At 35.1% G+C, this 17,451-nt stretch overlaps 1 protein-coding gene across 2 annotated transcripts in view; it reads right to left on the bottom strand.

Moving 5' to 3' along the window:
- LOC128666065 (ras-related and estrogen-regulated growth inhibitor-like) overlaps positions 1 to 16,946 on the bottom strand; it is a 169,040-nt gene extending 152,094 nt beyond the window's left edge. For both annotated transcript variants that reach the window (XM_053720445.1, XM_053720446.1), the window contains exon 1: positions 16,705 to 16,946. In XM_053720445.1, coding sequence (XP_053576420.1) covers positions 16,705 to 16,813 — 109 coding nt within the window. In that variant the 5' untranslated portion in view covers positions 16,814 to 16,946. The remainder of the gene's footprint in view (positions 1 to 16,704) is intronic.
- Between the last annotated feature and the right edge of the window lie 505 nt (positions 16,947 to 17,451).

The raw sequence follows: 17,451 nt of genomic DNA, 5'->3' as shown, positions 1-17,451 counted from the left end.
TTGCAGACATGGGACTTTATGATTGGGACTGATGTGTTAACCCTCTCTGTTAGTATGTATGTTTATTTTGTGATGCATATAACATTGTCTTGAGCTGCATTGGCAGGAGGAGCTGGCGAGACCTTGTATTGCTTTATATTTCGCTCTTACCTTCTATTTAGACACTTTCACTGTGGTACTGGTAGACCAAGGCTGCTAGCTATTAGATAGACGTGGGTTGAAATTAATCTCTATAATACTGTTTTTCATTTATGTTTATTGTGAAGACTCCATATTCTAACAGTGTATTACAATTAACCTAGAACTTTTTTCCATTTTCACACATGCGCAGATTTCATGTTTGTATTATATACTTGTAGAGGGTTGGTGTTGCCCGTTTGTAAGAACGTTTGGCTTACTGCGTTCTTGAGAATAGCGGCCCATAGCTGGGGTTATGCAGTTCTGATACCTAATTCTCATTATCAGATGGGACAGAAGCGTTTAGTGCCCATGTGTAGTGTTTTTATTCTCTATAGCTATAAGAGAGTAGCTGATTACCAAGATTAGAGACTAGGTTCACATGTCAGTTTAGTATGGAACTGATACTCCATATATCACACGTGGTTCTGAGATGCAGATATTCTTATAATCTACTCCATATAAGACAAAATTCTAAATTGTTAATTAGATTATTGTTGTCTGTGAGCCTGCTAATTCAAGTCTGTTGATTTACAACTGTGGTGACTGAAGAAGCCTTAATATCAGACATATCCATATTATGCTTAAGCATTAAATCAATTGAACTAACTTAGATAAAATATTTATGATACTTTTCCATACCCCCTAGCACCTCTATTACTATGCAGTTTGTATTTTCCACATGACAACCATGGCTATATTTGTGATATATGGGTTGATATATTTTCACTAGGAACATGGTGTGCTGTCTGCGGCCGAGATAGCATACCACAGATTTATTATGCCCTAACCAAATGCAACCCTAGATGATAATATCTTCTTATATCTACTAGATGAAGTTGTTGTATATTGCAAGGAATACTAAAAGGTCATGTGGATGGCTTCATCTGTGTGTGTTACTGTCACAAGTAATCCCATAACAATTAGACTGCTACCCAGCAGATCTTTAAACACTATCTACTCTGCTACACTGAATGTCTGATTATATGAACCTTACGCACGTATATTTTCACAAAAGATTACAGTCCTGGGGAGTTTCAGTTTTAACCCATTAGGTATAGTAATTGTCTACTATCTATTGATATAGCCTGAATGTGAGGTTTAATTATGCTTCACCCTGTCCTCCATTTTTATTTGTATAATTTAGTACAGACACTGTGATGCGTGTATGTTATAAGCCTTCTGTTACATGACAAGCTTCGTTTCTCCCACTATACTATTTACTAGTCAAATTTGGAGAGTGTACTAATTCCCCAGCGTTATTGATATCTCCCCTCATCCTTTCCCACTCTTGAAAGAGAGTGGGTCATATCCCATATCCCTTGTCCGGCTCCGTCCAGTGGTGACGTCAACCCCTGAGGGGAGATATCATAGGTGGCCCTATATCATTTTGCTACAAGCCCAAGAACTCCTCCTGAGACATAAGCTCTATGCTTTTACTTTACTTTTCTGCACCCTAGAGTTTACTTAGCTCCATACCACAAACATTGCCCCAGAAGTCTTATATACCCGATAGTTATAGGTCTAGAAGTATTGAAGCTTTAGCCCCGCCCTCCCCACCCTCCCGGGGGTAGTTTACAAAGTAAACAAAGGAACGTAGATTCCCTCGTAATTTCCCCTATTATTCTTTATTTATCTGTTGCAATATAGCGGCTAAGGCTATCCCCCATCCCTCACCACCTTCTATGACATAAAAGAGCTAGATAATGCTACTCTTAAGTTTTCTATATTCCCCATATTTCTCTCTACTGGTCCATGAGTCACAACCTATTGGTTTGGGAAATAATGTCATAGTTATAAAAGAGGTTAGTATTCCAATACACAGGACCTGTTTATATATTCCCAACTACATGAGTTTATCTGGCAAAATTTTCTTCTCCTCTGTGTGACAGTTGTGAATTATGAGCTTTGTTTAATACTCATATTATGGTCGAGACATATGCCTATGTCTGTTATTGCTTTGTTTAATACTCATACTATTGTCGAGACATATGCTTATGTCTGTTGTTGTCCTGTAAACTTGGTTATGTTTAAAGCTGTATGACCTAAATAAAAATAAAGTTTAAAAAAAAAAAAGGGAAGCAGGGATGATCCAGGAACCTATAGACCAGTTAGTCTGACATCAATAGTGGGGAAGATATTTGAAGGGATTATAAGGGATTATATTGATGAGCATATTCGTGTAAACAAGATTATGAGTTCTAATCAGCATGGTTTTATGAGAAATAGATAATGTCAAACTAATCTAATTAGATTCTACGAGGAAGTAAGTAAAAATATAGGTAAAGGGGAATCAGTTGATGTGATATACTTAGATTTTGCAAAGACATTTGATACAGTGCCACATGAGAGATTAATGCACAAAATTAAGGGACTGGGAATAGCTGAAAATGTTAGTTCATGGATAAATAACTGGATAAAATATAGGGAGCAACGATTAGTAGTGAATGGATCATACTCAGATTGGACAAAGGTACTCAGTGGAGTCCCTCAGGGATCAGTACTGGGCCCTGTTCTTTTTAATATTTTTTAAATGACTTGGAGCAAGGATTAAATAGCAACATCTCTATTTTTGCAGATGATACTAAATTAAGTAAGGTCATTAGGTCAGAGCAGGATAACTTTTGTTACAAAGGGATCTGCAAAAATTAGAAGTATGGGCAGGTAAATGGAAAATGAGATTTAATACGGGAAAATGCAAGGTTCTACATTTTTGAAGTAAATATAAGCAGGCAACATATTATTTAAATGGAACAAGACTTAGCCAAACAAAGGAGGAAAGGGATTTGAGAGTAGTAATAACAAGCTAAAGATGGTGCACAATGTAGGGCAGCGGCTACAAAGGCTAATAAGATACTAGCATGTATTAAAAGAGGCACTGATTCAAGGGAGGAAATCATAATTCTGTCACTATATAAATCCCTGTTAAGACCTCACCTTGAGTATGGAGTGCAGTTCTGGGGACCGATCGCAAAAAAAGATATTGCAGAACTAGAAAAAGATCATGAGAAGGGCCACAAAGCTAATAAGTGGAATGGATAATTTAAACTATGAGGAGAGGCTAGCTAAACTGGGTCTCTTTTCTTTAGAAAAAAGGCGCTTAAGAGGTGACATGATTACTTTATATAAGAATATTCAAGGCCCATATACAGAGATGGCAGAAGCTTTTTATTCCAAGAAAATTGTTTGTGACAAGAGGTCACAATTTAAGGTTGGAGGAAAGGAGGTTTAATCTCCTGCAACGGAAACGTTTTTTCACTGTAAGAGCAATAAAATTGTGGAAATCATTACCAAAGTAGGTAGTGAATGCCAATAGATACATTTAAAAATTGTTTGGATACATTTCTGTCTAGAAACAAAATTCATGGATATGATTGCTAGTATTAAATGGGTCACCTTTTAGTGGGATTATTTAAGTTTAACTGGAGCTTTTTGTAAGTATTTTAGATTTGTATTGGTTGAACTCGATGGACTTCGGTCTTTTTTCAACCTCATCTACTATGTTAATATGTTTTTATTCAAAGATGTACTTCATCTATTTGCATTTCAATTTTGACTGGAATATCCCTTTAAGGGAACTGAGATTGAAAGCTTTAGATACTTACCCCCCAGCCAGGATGAAGCTCCATGAGTTCTGTGAGAGTGTGTGTGTGGGGGGTGAAACGCGTCTCTCATTCTACGCAGGAACTTTCTTGGACGCACACTGATTGAAGAACAGAACTGAGTGGGACTGAACCTATGTTGAAATTCCTCTATCGGTGAGACTCACACATGGTGACGTCCTAGCTGTGGTACCCGTATGTAGGCGGAAGCTCACAATATGTATGGGAAGCGGTGGTGAGTCTCACTAGAAGCGGTCTCTTGTCTGCGACCTAACAGTTGTTCATTTTACAAATACTTAGCGACTGGTGCCGAACCTTTTGGTGATCAATTATTAGCAGTGTATCTGCCAGCATTTAACACTATTTGGCTTATACACACCCTTATTGAAGGGTCATTGTCTGCGGCAGAAACAGCTATATATACATGGGAAATAACAGCAATTGCTTTCAATGTTCAGGATTCAGCTTACATGAACTGTATGGGCTGCAACTATAGCTCAGGATACAGCCATACTATACTTTGTATCAGCGTATTATTGTTATGTTGCAAATTAGAAACTTTGTATTGCAGTGTTATAGGATTTAAACAGCATAGATCCCGATGCTAACATCCTCGCCCGCTAATTTCCCTTCCGTTTGCGGTTGGGGCTGGTGGAGGTTGGATGTTGCTGTTTTTTTTCATGATGTCATGTACTCTTTAATTGCAGTGTGTTAACACATGATATGTACTAGGGGTAACATAGATCGGATCCTATATGTATACCCACCCAGGCACTACCCTCACTTGTGGAGCCTGGTCTCGGCTGTAGTGTTGTTAACCCCTCTTGATACATATCTAGGGGCATATTTATCAAGACCGCTGCTCCATAACTTGTCTGCTCTGAGGCTGCGGACAGAAATCAACCCGATCGAATACAATCGAGTTAATTGACACCCCCTGCAATCGGCAGAATGGCCGCAAATCTGCAGGGGGTGACATTGCACCAGCAGTTCACAAGAACTGCTGGTGCAATGATAAATGCGGACAGCATATGCTGTCGGCATTTATCTTTGTGCAGCGGACATGATACACTACTTCATATCATCATCATGTCTGCTTGCACGTTGTTAAATATGCCCCCTAGTCCTTATTCCTGCTTGTTTTTTAAAATTGTATGTTTGTATTTCATGATTGTACTGTTGAATATATTCATTGTGCGTTTGGAGACGTGTAACATTCTGTCTCTGACACATGCATTTAATTGTACTGTCAATTGTGACATAGCTAATACATTTTTGGACATAAGTTAAAGACCTGCTGAATTCCCTGTCTTTCTTTTGAACTCCTTGGAACCTAGGTGTTCAAGCTCACAACAGCTGCTTGTGAGTCTTCTTCTGGTATAAATAATAGTTTAAGGGTCTGTACCAATCAAATGTATTATTTGAATATATTTGTCCACACGTATTTAACTACTTATTCTGTTTGTCTTGTGTTGTTCTTACCCCCATCCACCTCCTTCCAGCAGAATAGCACTTCTGGGTTTCCGAGGCTTGGTGACATCACCATGCCCATTTGTGGTGATGGCATGTCATCCCCAGATTCTCACAATGATGCTGGGGTAAATGCAGGGGCTTGGATTAGCTCCAAATGCCCCCTCCCTTCTTAGGATGAAAACACGTGATACGCATTAAAACCCTTGTGTTTTCGTGTCACCACCCAAAGTTAAAGGGTTAAAAAAAACAGTATACTCTCAAAGGAAAGAGCTAAGTTTCAACAAAGGAAAATAATTAAAAGAGCTAAGTTTTCAAAACAGAAAGTTAGAAATTGTGCACTCTCATTTAATTATGAGGGTTCAATTTCGGATTTTATATCCCTTTAATTTTTTACCTAGTGCCTAGATTTCTTAAAGCAATTTGTCCTAATCCTGCGTTAGTAATAAGTTCCTTACTGTGCAAAAGCTTAGTCCTGCAAATAAATACCAGACAATTAGAGAAGTAAATATCTGGGGCCGTGTCACTGAGCTGCAGATGAATATTGACAAGCACAGTGTTAAATGGTCCTGTCACTTTTAGTAGATTGTGATACTTTTTAACCCCTTCGCTACTGGGAATTTCACAGAAAAACTTGCCCAACTAGAGCCTTTATTTTTTTTACTTACCTATGAAAATCACTCCAAATGTTTAATGTGACATTTTGGGGCCTTCACCCCTTCCTCAGACAAAGCCAAACAAAGTGAACAAGCACATTAAAATAGCATATACAGACCCCTGCCCCTTTAGTGTACAACCAATGACCAAACATCAATTAGTTACAAAAATTCATTACAAAAATCATTTAGCTACACACATTACAATTATCATCAAATCCTAACTTTATCCTTAATCTCAGTTATAATAATACCAAAACATCTGATGCAAGCAACAGTCATCACACACTAAAATGTGATTATAAAGGAACTACTATATGTGAATAACTAGCGCATATTTAAGGGCTTACCTCATAGTTTTCCAATATACTATATCTACTAGAAATCTTCCATATTTAAAGGGATACTAAACCCAATTTTTTTTCTTTTATGATTCAGGTAGAACAGAAATTATAAGCAACTTTCAAATTTACTCCTATTATCATTTTTTCTTTGTTCTCTTGCTATCTTTTTTTGAAAAAGCAGGACTCTAAGCTTAGGAGCCGACCCATTTTTTGTTCGGAACCCTGGGTAGCGCTTGCTGATTGGTGGCTACATTTATGAAGAAGAAAATGATAATAGGAGTAAATTAGAAAGTTGCTTAAAATTGCATGCTCTATCTGAATCATTTGAAAGAAAAAAATGTAGGTTTAGTATCCCTTTAAACATAAGTTTATAGTACAATGCCCCTTATATGCTCTAGAGCCCCCCCCCCCCCCCCCCCCGGGGGAGACCCGCCTCACACTTTGAAAACCACTGATCTAGGCCAATTTTGGAATATTTGATGCTACTATTTGGTTGCCATATAAAAAATTGTTAAAGGACCAATCAACACATTAGATTTGCATAATCAACAAATGCAAGATAACAAGACAATGCAATAGCACTTAGTCTGAACTTCAAATAAGTAGTAGATTTTTTTATAACAAATTTCAAAGTTATGTATATTTCCACTCCCCTTGTACCATGTGATAGCAATCATCCAATCACAAATGCATATACGTATAGTCTGTGAATTCTTGCACATGCTCAGTAGGATCTGGTGACTCAAAAATTGTAAATATAAAAGACTGTGCACATTTTTTTTAATGGTAGTAAATTGGAAAGTTGTTTAAAATTACAAGCTGTATCTGAATCATGAAAATTTAATTTAACCTGAGTGTCCCTTTAACTTTTTGCAAACGTTGGGTTTCTCAATGAAATTATTTACACTTCTACAATAATCAGACAAATGGTTGTAAAAGCTTCTCCAGAGATTCTCTTTGTTCGGAAATAGCAGGTGTGCACAGCCTTGCCATTATTGTTATTTGTTTTGGCAATTAGAAGGCGCTAATTGCAGCTGCGCACCACACTTCCAATTCCCAGCAAGGTAAATTTTTTGCTGAAGTGTAGGGATTACCCTCCCCCTTCACACCTCCTACCTGATCCCTCCCAAACAGCTCTCTCTCTGTAGTGTAGGGTTCCTTCCTTATCCTCCCCACTCACCCCTCTAAGTGACCATTTAATTTTTTTTATATATTATCTATATTTGCTTTCTGTATCATAGAGCCCCATCCCTCCCGAAAACTTTTTTTGCATAAAGAACCCCCAACCTTCCCTCCTCTACTGGGCCACCCACCTGCCTCCCCCTTGCCTCCCTCAACTCCCTTTGACACCAATGGATGATCGTTACACAGACAGGGGTAATTGTCTGTAATGATTGGGCAATCTGGCTTCATATGGAAGTTAGCATGAGTAGTGCTCCATTACCATATAAAGACAGATGCTCGCAGCCCTTAAACAGTAAGTCTTCGAACATCTCCAATATAGATCTACGTGATACACACTGTAAGGCTTTAGATGTGCTGTTGCTGGTCCACTTCCTGCCCCTCAAGGTCCGACTTCAAATACCCAGTAAGCAGGAAACACTAAGGGGTCACATCCAGTCAGGCAACATGACCCCTCCCATCATCCATCAAGTAGAGAGCTGGGACATGAGACCTCTACCGATCTGCCCAGCAGCCCAGTATTTATGTAGATTTATTACAGAAGACATTACAAGTATGATAAGGTAATATACAATATTTATTGCTGAGGGGGATTCCTCGTTGTGCTCTAAAGTAGGGAGGTACATAGATTGCTACACATATTTCTTCACCTCCATTTTTTATTTTTTATTAATAATAATCTTTTATTGAGGAATGGAATTCCCATTCAGCCTACTAAAAGACAACAGGTAGTACACGACCTATCACAGTGGAAGCAGGTATTCAAATCAAATACAGATTACAATAAAAAGGTACAAAAGTAAATGAACATACATTAGTTATACCACAAGAGTGTAAACAGAAATTGACAGTTATATCATAGATATAGTTGGCCATATATAAATGAAACCTTTTTTTTTTTTACCTAGAAAATAAACCTCTTATTACACAGAAGGTGACTCTTGGACCTATCAAAGCTTCTAACGCAATGAAGAGGTAAGCTAGTAATTGAATCAGTCACTCTTGGACCTTAGCACCAATATTTAAAGAAATTAGCTACTATTACTAATAAGAAGTGTAGTAATTTAGATGGTATGAGAATATATAATGCAATGATATATATATTAGTGTGTAACTATATATTAAGGTGTTAACGGAGGAATAGGGGACTAACCAGCTAAGGATGGGCATGTAGGCAGCAGTTTACTTTCATATCAATCAGAATATTTGACCTGATGTAACAGAAATATATAGGCTCTCCCCTCTCAATCTGAGTCCAATTATTCCTACTTGTAAATGGAGTAAACATGAACCAATGCAAGTATTAACATCTTAATTATTCTATTTATCTGAGACATTGTTTAAAACTTGATCTGCAAAATTATCGCCTCTTAGAGCAGTTGACTAGTATAGATAGATAGCAGTAGACCCTACCTGCACACAAGTAACCTTAGGAAGTGCTACAAGTAATAACTCAAATGAGATACATTTAATATGTCAACCTACGTCTACTCTACTGAGAACAGTATGGGCATAATTTGGTAGTTAAAGATTATACTGAGACTATCATGTTAGCATTCATCATCTCACTGCGTTAAGATCGGGGGTACATTTAATAAATTAGACCAGTTATCAAGCATATATTAAAGCTTCTAAGGCGATACAAATAAAGGGCAGCAGTGTTCATTTGTAGTGGGGACTTAACCCACTCACTCGGTTAAATAATTGAGTACTATCATTTATAAAAGGTACATAACATGAAATGTCTTCTCAATGTAAATAATTATTCCTTTTCTTTCATTATATTATACATATGTGTGAGAAGCATAAGAAGCACATAATATCCCTCATTCTTTTAAAACTAAAACAAATCCCCATATCTACTTTGACAATTTGTTAATCTCACAGCCAATAGAACCACTTTACATTTTTTTAGTTTATTTGCATAACGGGAAACAAAAACTTTGCACTATCAAATGTGCATTGTCCAGCTTACCCCAATAAAGTAGTGTAGTCAGGGAAGGAAAAAACTAACTAGAAGGATAAAGTTTACTCCCTGAACAATCTTCTTTCAGGTCACATCACCCGACTCCTGACTTCTCCCTTGAAACAAAATGTAGCTGGGTGTGATACACGTCCAATTTAGGCAGTCAGCGTGCAAGGATTGATTGTGATGAGAAGTGAAACTGTCACGGACATGTGAGTGATCTGTACAGTTCCCTTCCTTCTCCGTCAATGTCTTTCTGGCAAAGGTGTTCCAGAGTATTAGCAAAACAGTCTGTGACTAACTCCCTTGAAATGTTGGGTAATCCGCCATCTTGTGCCGTTGCTGAAACAAATCGCACACAAGGGAGTCGGCCACTCTCCCTCCCGCATCAGGATGCAAGGTGATCTCGTTTCTTTGGTTCTTAGGGCTCCAGGGTAGGTCATCTGCGTCTATCCAGCCAGATGGTTGCTATGCTTCACAAGGTTCATCGGTAGGACCCAAAGCAATTCCTTGGCTTAGATCGCTCAGTCGCAGCTTAGAGGGTAGGACCAGAAGGATCAGGGAGGACAGCTTTTGAGCATTATCTTCTTCTATTGTATCGCCAGCGCTAAATTGTAGATGCTCCAGATCTTGGGATTCATGCAAGTTTTTTTGTGACTCAGACGGTTGACTAGGGATGCTGCAGGGTCCCATCTCCATGTGTCTTACATCAGCTCTGATCTTATGTCCCTTGCCAGGGAGGTTAGGTCTTCCAGCGCCTGTCACATCTTGTATTCCAAGTCCCTGAGAAGGCATACTATTTTTATAGAAAGATTCTCTATTTTTAAAATGATTTTGATGTTATCAGTAATATAAGCAGGCAAACTGCTGCTTAACCCGGAAAAACTGGGGGTGGGGGGTTGAGTATATAGAAGGCCTCTGCCCGTATCCTCAACGGTCTAGTTCAGGTCCCCTAAGGAGTTAGTGAGTCAATTTTAATGTTAACCGGATCAGCATACTCTAGTATAGCTTAATCATATATTTATAAAGAAAGATGTAATAGGTCTCCTAAGATAATCGGCGGATTATCAAGATCTTACTGGGAGTCTCTGATTTTGCAAGCCTACATGGCCACCGCTAGGGATGGGCGAATGTTTCTAAAAATTCAAAATTTAAATCAAATTTTGATACATTCATTCGTTCGAATTTCGAATGTTTATATAACATTCTAACATTCTATTTTTGAAAATATTCGTTCGAATAATAGAATGTTTAGCTATGTATTCATTCAATTTCAAAATGTAATATTCAAATTCAAAATAGAATTTCTAGTCTACAACTGTGTTTAATAAATGTAATATTCGAATTTGAATGCTACATTCGAAATCGAATGTCACATTTGAATTTGAAATAGTATTTCTACTCTAATACTGTGTTTTAAATGTAATATTTGAATTCGAATGTGATATTCGATTTGAATGTGATATTCGAATTCAAAATAAAGTTTCTAGTCTACAATTGTGTTTTATAAATGTAATATTCGAATTCAAATGTGACATTCGAAAACTGTAAATAACATTCGAAAATCAAATGTTTAAGAATATTCGTTCTTATCAACATTCTATTATGTAAATCGAATTTCTACAATAACATTCGTTCTAACATTCAAATTCGAATATAAACACATTCGTCCATCCCTAGACACCGCATAGACACTCCCCCCCTTCACCTTCATTTTTAACCTATAGTACTTGTGATACGCACAAGAAAAAGTCTCCCTTCCTCCCTTCCTACTTGTGCATGCATACATTAGCCTAAGTTAGGTGTTTATTCATATGTTTCCCTGCTAAGTCACAATAAATATTTGATATTTCTGATAATTATCATAATGATTCCCTAAAGCCCAGCCCAACTAGATGAGCCAGCATGCTAAGCATGCATTCATTTACAGAATTGCCTATATTTAAAGAGATGATAAACACAGGCTATTGGTTGCCGTATGGCTCATACAAACATTGGATGAACGTTGACTATGCCACCACTTAAAAAAAAGCATTGTTCTATGGTGAACGGCAGTGGTGGGGCCGAGTCTAATAAACTACAGACCTTTTTTAATACTTTATTATTATTAATAATATATATATATTTTATATGTGCTGATATATATATATATATATATATATTAGGAGGAGGTAAAAGGTGAGTTTAAAATCCTCCACTACGCACAAAATAGAGAAATGAACAAATCTAGATAGGCCAGAAGGCTTGTTTTTCCCACAGAAAACCTCTGGAATACATTGTTTCCAATGCAGCAAAGGATTCTGGGTAAGATATGCAAATTAGGTTCACAATGACACACCTTTTTACTTCAAGTCTGCTTATATATATAAACATGTGTACCACACCCAGCTACTCTACGTTTTGTTTCAAGGGAGAAGTCAGGTGTCAGGTGATGCGACCTAAAAGAAGATTGTTTAGGGAGTAAACTTTATCCTTCTAGTTAGTTTTTTTCCTTCCCTGACTACACTACTTTATTGGGGTAAGCTGGACAATCCACATTTGATAGTGCAAAGTTTTTGTTTCCCGTTATGTAAATAAACTAAAAAAATATAAAGTGGTTCTATTGGCTGTGAGATTAACAAATTGTCAAAGTAGACATGGTGGTTTGTTTTTGTTTTAAAATAATATATATATATATATATATATATATATATATATATATATATATATATATAATCAGTGTGTATAAAAAAAATAATAATTATTATTAATAATAATAATAAAGTTAGAAATGTTTACTGTATGTATAATTATTTTTAATAATTAATATTAATATATTTTTTTATATTTTACATTTAATATTTCAAGAATGAGCATTGAGGTTTGCAATTCTTCAAACCGCATTAGAACGCATTAGACCTTAATTGTAAAATGAGAAGCGCAATAAACACATTTTACATTCCTATGATCTTCACATCGAAAAAACATTTAATTTTAATTAATAAATATATATTTATTATATATATATATATGTATATATATATATATATATATATATATATATATATATATATATATATATATATATGTATTTACAATAAACATTACATTATCCGGCAAGTGAAGAACATTAGAATGTAAAATATGCACCGTAAACATACAGTAAAACACATAAATACATATAGACATACATATATATTCATATATACACATATTTACATATTTAAAAATCACAGCGAAAAAAACAACTAAGTCAAATCAGTCCTGCCATCCAATCAGAGGTGACAAGGAAGGAAATGTTACTTTTGTTTTGTGAACAAAAGAGTTCACATGATGATAAATATTTGCGGGCTGTGAATGACTTAGCATACCAATCACAATTCATATTGACGTCAATGGATGCATTAGGCCTACTCATATGATTTATGCACCAATTGCTCGGCTGTAAAAGTGATCTATTCACTCTATAATACATGCTCTTTTTTTTGTCGTAATCACTTAAATAAATAAATACGAAATCTAATTTGCGCCTGTTTTTTGGCACAGACAAGTTGTGAGTTGTGCAAACGTTTACTTTGATAACTTTAGGTCAATATGTGTGTATAAATAACAAATATACTTGATAACTTTAGGTCACCAAATATGTGTGTATAAACAAACCAATTAGGGATGGTTTTCATTAAGCAGCATTCAAGTGATAGCTAAGGTTTTATCTGACAGTTAATGCGTATGAGACGTAATCAGTCCAATTGGTCCAGAACAAAAATAAACTTATGAATTTCTCTGTTATTTTATATCAGTTTGTATGTTGAATTCTAAAATTAAATAGATGATACTTTTTTGATGATACATGTAAATGTGTAGAGATCATAAGGTGCGTCTAGAAATAATTGCTTATGTTTATAATCCTGTTGGTCCACATGAAGAAACATAAAACTATCAAAGAGGCTTCATACAACTTGGACTTTTAAAGATACACAAGAAATCCTTTTTCTTTAGTTGTTAATGTTGTGTTTATATTGTATATTGCAATGTCTAATTTTTATTTTTTATATAAAAAATAGTATAATGTGTGATATCAGCTGCGATGAATGATATGCTATGTTATATTTGCAACGATCCCATTGATAATGAAATATACCACCTATTCTGTGATGTCATCAGTGAAGTTGGTGGTATCATGAATGATGTCAACATATTTGAATGATGTCATTGTTGAAATCATAAAATATTGCAGGCTTTAAACAATTTTACTTATTTTTATTAGAATATTTTTTCCGCCTTCACCTTGCTATTACTTAGATAAGCCTTTATCTTAAAACAATCAAACATTTCACTAGCTCCTCCCTCACAAAAAGTGTCATTCCAAAGTGACATTGCTGCCCTTCAAGTTTGGTTTAGATTTATACCCCTCCATTTAATATCCATAATTAATGCCAAACACTATTAGAACTGAAAATAAATACAAAAACATTATTCATCAGTTTTACACAGCAAGACTTGGAGTGATATTCTCACCAAGACTAAAAATTAAAAAAAAAAAAAAAACTCCCCCAGAGAACAAAAAAAAAAAGAAATCCAATTTATATGTAATATATGCCCAACTGTTATCAAAAGAAAAAGATAATAATCAGCTGATATTCTATTTAGATATTTATCATCTTCACAAACTGGCTTAGTAGCACTGACTAAAAAAAATTGTTTTTTTTATTGCTGATGAAATTCCCTTAAACAGTCTTAAAGGTAATTACATAGATTTTGTTCATTTGGATGATTTTAATGTGAAACTGGCTCTTTGCTAAGAACTCCCAATGATCAAAAGCAGAACTGCAAAAAACAAATCGCATATCCCCAGTCATCCCTTACCAAGTAAATGATTCTCTCTCTAGATACTGAAAAATTAATTAGACAATGAAACAAATTAAATCAGCTCACCATGTATTAAGCTTAAGTATTCTTTATCCCTTTGGCTTTGATGGTACTTGGGGTCCTCTTGCACTGAAAATTAAACTGATACTCAATTGCATTTTATACAGTTTATACTGTAATAGTTTAAAGGGGAAGGTACAAAATATTATATATTTGTCCCAAGGGCAAATCAAAGTTTGTTTTTTTATTCATTAATATTGAGGTTTGATTTTTTTTTACATAAGTGAATATCTCATATAGAGAGCAGCTGTATCCAAAAAACATGTAATGCAGGAAGAGAAAGATATTCTGTGCCACCCATGTATGCACTGACATATCTCCCTCTCATTCTTTCCCACAATGCAATGTTCAGTTACTTCTGTTAATGTGGGGCAAATAAAAATGTACCTGAATATATATATATATTAACCAAACTGTTGCTAATATCCCTCCAGTACAACTCTGTGTGGGCAGCAAATTCCTTTTTTATGTTATGCCAACGTAATCAAAGTACTAAAATGATAGTAAGTATTAAAAGTGGAGGGCAAACCAATAAAACCTGTGTATTATTATACTTTATTTATGAAGCGCCATCATATTCTGTAGCGCTGTCCATGGATACAGTTCCTTTAAATAAAACAATGATATAAAACGTTTAAGACACAGGACAAAATGTACAAACACTTACAGGAGGAATTGAGGGCCCTATTCCCGTGGAAACTTACAATCTAGAAGGTAGGAGGTTGAGAAACAGGAGGTGAGGACTGCAAGATTGAGGAAGATGTTAATGCAGAGTTAGATGAGGGAAATGTTGTTAGGTAAGAGAAATATTATTGAGTTGGTAGGCTTCCCTGAACAGAAAAGTCTTCAGAGAACATTTAAAGGAAGATTAGGGCAAAGCCTGACAGCACGAGGGAGAGTGTAACCCTTCAAGCACATTATTGCTCCTTCAAGCACATGTCTACATCACAGCCGCTTTGTCAGCCACATACCCACATCATATCAGACCCCTGATTTGGGGGACACTTGCTGGACACAGCATTTACCGTGGCACACTTGGTGAAAATCCCTGTTTTACATCTCTGTTTCATATGAAATGACAGGCAGGTTTTTCACCCTCACAACAACAGTAATCTGTGAGGTGCCAGAGCACAGAATCACACCAAATAGCGCACTTATGTCATTAGTGTTACTGATGTAGTCAGATTGCTTAGTATCACGTGCAATGAAACTTAAGTTAGATGTACATTAAAAGAAACGTCTGAATCTTTAGTCTATAACTGTTAATTAGCCAATACATTCTGCAAATTTATAGCATTTATAACTAATCATGAGAGAAACTGTACTAATCTGCTCGGTCTGGAAGATAGGAAATTTCTTACTGGGGTGTGAGTGTGTGTATATACAGGAAGGGAAATTTCAACTAATCCCAGACGAGTAAGAAATTGTTGCTTACAAAAATGTTTTTTGTCCCATATCTTTTGGCATTGAGTAGCCTCATAACTTTTCCCTCAGGACTAGTAACATCTCTCCCCTGACTAGTAACCAACAGTGATATCTATCTATCTATCTATCTATCATCTATATATATATAAAAGTGTGTGTATATGTGTATATATATATATATATATATATATATATATATATATATATAAAAATATGAGTGTGTGTATATGTGTGTGTGTGTATATATATATATATATATATATATATGTGTGTGTGTGTGTGTGCGTATGTGTGTGTGTATATATATATATATAAATATGAGTGTGTGTATATGTATATAAATATATATATATATATATGCATGTACATATGCACTGTATATATATATATATATATATATATATATATATATACATATATATATAAATATGAGTGTGTGTATATATATATATATATATATATATATATATATATATATATATATACTGTATATGTGTATGTATGTATTTAGATGTATATATATATATATATATAATGTATATAAATATGAGTGTGTGTGTATATGTGTATATATATATATATATATATATATATATATAAATATATATGTATGTGTGTGTGTGTTACAAGTTAATAGAAACTCTACTTTGTTTGTTCTCTATAAAAATTACTAGTCCAGGACTAGTGAAAATTTCCTGCCACAAATACAAAACTACATACATATTTATATATAGTCACACATATAACAGTATAATCATGTCATTAATGGCCAAAAGGCACCCCCTATTGTAAATTCACAACAAATATATTACATTTACAGCTCTGTGCATAACAAATAACTTATCCAGAAAGTTGAACACATTCTAAGCATTGAATCTCTACTTATAATTGAAGTAGTGACTGTAAAGCTAATCAATCACACACCACTTGTAAACTAGCTCCTAGGCTCACAGTATATAAAAACTGTAGTTTACCTGTCTTGCCTACAGCACTTTGTCCTAAAACCACAAAACGCATTGTCCTTGCAGGGGCCAGACTCCAGGATCTCCTCAAAGGCCGAGGTAGTGGAAAGTTAGAGGTCATCCCTATGTGTCGTTTTATTCTTAAGTGCCTAGGGATAATGAATGAATTAAGCAGATGGATTATATGAAGATAGAGAACATGCTGGACTAGGCTGTTGTACCATGTAATTCAATTCTCTCTAGCTGTGCTTTTTGGTTTGGCAGAGAGTAAACACATTTCTGAGTTCCAGCCAACCTCCTCTCTGTAAATCAAATGTTTCCTGCCTACTTCCAGTGTATACCCGCCTCCTGTTCTTCTGGTTGTTCAAGCAGAAAATGACAAGTGCAGTATTGTGAGACTTTGTCATAAAAGCAAGGAAAAGCACTGTATATATATATATATATATATATATATATATATATATATATATATATATATATATATATATGTGTGTGTGTGTGTGTATGATGTATGTGTGTGTATTTGTGTGTATGTGTGTGTATATATATATATGTATATATATATATATATGTATGTGTGTGTGTGTGTATGTGTGTATATATATATATATGTGTGTGTGTGTGTGTATATATATATATATAGTATTCACTCTTGATAAATAAGAAGTTTTGCATATAATACCCTTATGTTCAACATGAAAAACTAAGCATTATGTTATTGTAAAAAACAAATCACTGACTTATTGCAAAGTGCTGATC

This window comes from Bombina bombina, chromosome 7 (genome assembly GCF_027579735.1).
Source record: "Bombina bombina isolate aBomBom1 chromosome 7, aBomBom1.pri, whole genome shotgun sequence".
In the NCBI taxonomy this organism is placed as follows: Eukaryota; Metazoa; Chordata; class Amphibia; order Anura; family Bombinatoridae; genus Bombina; species Bombina bombina.
Note: the sequence above shows the minus strand (reverse complement) of the source record. Positions and strands in the feature narration are given on the sequence as shown.